Source organism: Nestor notabilis, unplaced genomic scaffold (genome assembly GCF_000696875.1).
Source record: "Nestor notabilis isolate BGI_N333 unplaced genomic scaffold, ASM69687v1 scaffold28489, whole genome shotgun sequence".
Taxonomy (NCBI): domain Eukaryota; kingdom Metazoa; phylum Chordata; class Aves; order Psittaciformes; family Psittacidae; genus Nestor; species Nestor notabilis.
Genome location: NW_009944559.1, coordinates 6,373 through 9,891, shown reverse-complemented (window position 1 = coordinate 9,891; position 3,519 = coordinate 6,373). Strand labels below are relative to the sequence as shown.

At 46.0% G+C, this 3,519-nt stretch overlaps 1 protein-coding gene across 1 annotated transcript in view; it reads right to left on the bottom strand.

Moving 5' to 3' along the window:
* MYCBPAP (MYCBP associated protein) overlaps positions 1 to 3,519 on the bottom strand; it is a gene marked incomplete at its 5' end in the record, with an annotated part of 10,381 nt that overhangs the window by 944 nt on the left and 5,918 nt on the right. Inside the window, 6 exon segments of the mRNA XM_010022472.1 lie at positions 1 to 112; positions 601 to 713; positions 1,416 to 1,537; positions 2,300 to 2,566; positions 2,739 to 2,885; positions 3,249 to 3,436. Of these exon segments, the coding sequence (XP_010020774.1) occupies positions 1 to 112; positions 601 to 713; positions 1,416 to 1,537; positions 2,300 to 2,566; positions 2,739 to 2,885; positions 3,249 to 3,436 (949 nt within the window).

Genomic DNA, 3,519 nt, shown 5'->3' with positions numbered 1-3,519 from the left:
TCTTTCCCTGTCTTCGTTCTTCTTTTGCCTTCTCTGTCCTTCCCACCAAATGACCTTCTGTCTTCTCTCCTGCTGGTTATTCTGTCTCCTTTCACAGGTACCTTTATTTCCACTTTAAAAGAAAGAATTTCAATTACTCAAAACCAACATTTTCACACCCAGAAGCCAAGCCCACTGCATCCACGCAGTGGAATTATATTGCTTTTGCAACCTCATTTCCTCTTTTTATTAATCTGAACTGTACTGCACTGAAAAACAATACTTTGAAGAGCACTTTGTTGAAAGAAGGAATGAACAGGTCTCAGACATGTATCAGAACAAGCCTGTAAGACAGCTTGAGGGTTTTCTGGGTTAGTCTGTGTGAAAACCATCTATGTCTAGCTAAATTAAAAGGCTTATTTGTGTGGTGGGGTTTTTTAATGGCACCAAACCACAGATCACAATTTGTATCACACAATCTGCCATTATTTTCTGATGCCTTTTCTCACAAAAGCTTTGAGGGGAAACTGCTGAAACTGTCATTTCAGTTGAAATTCACCACATGTTCTGGATTTGCAACAGGCCACGGAAAGGGGCTGCTGTGCTACAACTACCATTTACCTGGTTCCTCTGGAACTTCTACATAGGTGTCCTTCTCGGGCAAGCCAAGCAGGGATCTGAGCTTCATAGAGTGACTCACCAGACCATCAATTGCTTCACGCCACAGCTGGAGACTGAGGGAAGTATCGGAATCAGGAGGGAGACAGAAGAGCAATTGCCAGGGGCAAAGGTACCTTACAGTTAAGAGCTGCTCTGTCCAAGTAAACCAGTACAACAGCACCCACTGTCCAGAAATCCGTCCAGAGGGATGCTAAATTACCTTCATGTTAGAGCCCTCTGAGGTCTCTGAGGCTTGCAAATCAACGGGCTCGCAGAGACCCATACATGTCACTGTGAAACTAGATCTGCTCTTCAACTAGACACATGTAAATCAGCATCAACCTGCTCTGTGTTCACCAACAGGAGCCTGCATCCTTCTCATTTAGAAGGAAATAGAAGCTTGTTGATACGTTTACAGTCTGAAAGAGCTGAGCAAAGAAGAGACTCAATACAGTTATCTGAGTAAAAGGGTAGAGAAAATTACACAAAGGTTTTATAAATACAGACTGGAATAACCTTGCCAGAAATAATCTTGTATATTCCCCAAAATTACATGAATTCCATATTCTAAACTTATCTCCAGGGAATAAAAAAAACCCCACCATTTGGGTCCTAGACAGTTGCTATACTTAAGCTATAAAAAAACAGAGTGTAAAGAGAACTTCTAGACCTTGTATCATTATCTGCACTCTGAATCACAACGCTTGCAGCACAGCTTGCTAAGACTGTTGATCACACGATGCATTGACAAGCTTCATCTTGCAAAGGTAACGCACCAGATTTGATGCAAAAGGTCTGACTGAGTTGGCCTCTCTTGAACACACAGGTCCAGTGCTGCCTTATTGAGCTGGGCCAGTGCTGCTTCTCGCTGCTCTTCCATAGGGATTGACTTTATAGCCTGATGTGAAAGAAAACACAGGGTGTGTGGAATGCTTCTTCTCAGCCTTCGGACCCTGAGCTCAGCACCATGGCTCTTTCTGGACACTAGTCTGAAACCAGGCTGCACTGGGCACTTACACACCCAGATCTGGCTTCCTGTATGGCTGGGATTTGGCCAAGGTGCACACATGACCCAAGACATGGGGAGTATTCCCAGACCCCCAGTTAGATTGACAGTGAGCCCCTTGGCAACTTCATAGGTAAAAGCAGCAGAGAGATTTCCAAGAGACCACACTACAGAAAAACAGGGCTGACAGAACCCAAACCACTCTTGCTTTAATCTAGGGAGGTCTGTACTTTATCCACAGCCTATCATGAGTGCCCCCTTAGTGCTGTAATGAATAGGAAGGACTCTCTAAGGAGAGGAGCCCTTGGGGCAGCCACAGGAGGCTGTAGGATTAGCCTACCCCCTGCATTCAGTCCTGAGATGACAGAAAGCTAATGGCAGAAGAGCTTAAAATATCTATTACATTGTCTGGTTCTCTTTTCTTCTTCACACAACAGCCCTCAAAGTCTCTCTTGGGAATGTCTTTACAAGAACACTTGAGGGTGTGGTGAGCAGAGCTGAAGTGCTTTTCTGCGACACACATCATAAATCATCCCTAACTGGGGCACATTGGAGGCAGACCTTTGGGTGGGCTCACACTGCAATGTGCCTGGCTGCAGGGGAATGAAAACACCATCAGCTTGTCACTGCACTAGCAGGAACAGAGGCCACCACCTGCTTAAAGTCCTCTAAGGAAAGGTTCCACCCTGAAGGGGCTGGTTCTTCCTCTTCCACGCTCAACGTTTGACTCGGAGCCCCCTTGAGTGAGTTCTTCCAACCCAGGAGCTCTGTGATGCTGCTCTGAGGAGAGGGACCCTCTGCAACACTCTCCTGGTACCGCACGTCCTCCACACTCTTCTGGCCCAAGGGCACTTTCTCCTCAGTCATGTGCTGTCTCCATAGTTCATGCAGCTGCTTTACCACTTCGTACTGATAATGCAACTGTGATAAAGGGGAAAAAGGTAAATAGTAAAATGAGCTATGCCTTTCCTCTACAAACCTAACTGTGAAAGCCACCACGGCAGACTATGCCAGCCTCCAAGGATGCACCAGCCCCACTGGTCCTCCCTCCCTGCTATTTCAGTTGTGTATCCCAGCAAATAGCAAACATCACCTCGGGATTCTTCCGGTGGAACAACTCTTCCTCAGTGACATAGGCATCCACAGGAGATGGGGTGCGCTCTGGGGTCCGAATTCGGCCAAGAAGTTCCTTTATGCTCTCTTCTACTATAGCAGCACCTTCTCGAGCAGCCAGGTCACTCTGGGGCACCCCAACAAGAACAACATGTGAGAGTCCCTGATATCAGAGTGTACAACACATAATCCCATTCCCACTAAGTAACTAGTAAATACATTACCAACAGAGCATTAATTCCTTGAAGGACCGGCATGAACAGTTTGGGAGACACAATCATGTCTTTATTAACAACAACAGACTACAGAGTTCTTCCTTCTTTTTCTTCTCAGCAAACCTGCCCAAGTATGTGCAGGTGCTCTGTAAATCAGCTCATTCTCAACCCCAATTGCATAGCAATAAAAATACCATGTCATCCACTCCCACCCTTATCCGCTATTTGCATATGAAGTTCAAAGCTCACAGTCACCCAGTTACATGCTTGGTTACCTCCAGTTTCTCTCTGAGGTCAGCCAATTTATCCTCAGACACAGCAATTCCCCAAAGGGTCACCTGCAGCACTGCTCCTCCTAATAACAGAGGATGTGTCCTGAATTCCCAGGCCTCGCTGAAAATGCCAACTCTCTCTGACTTGAAAATAAAGGAAAACTTCCTAGTTTCTCCAGGCAAAATTACACCTGAAATAAGAGAGAAAAATGCATTGGTCTGCAAGAAGCCACCTGGTTAATTTGACCCTTTTCCAACCCCACCCTGTGTGTCC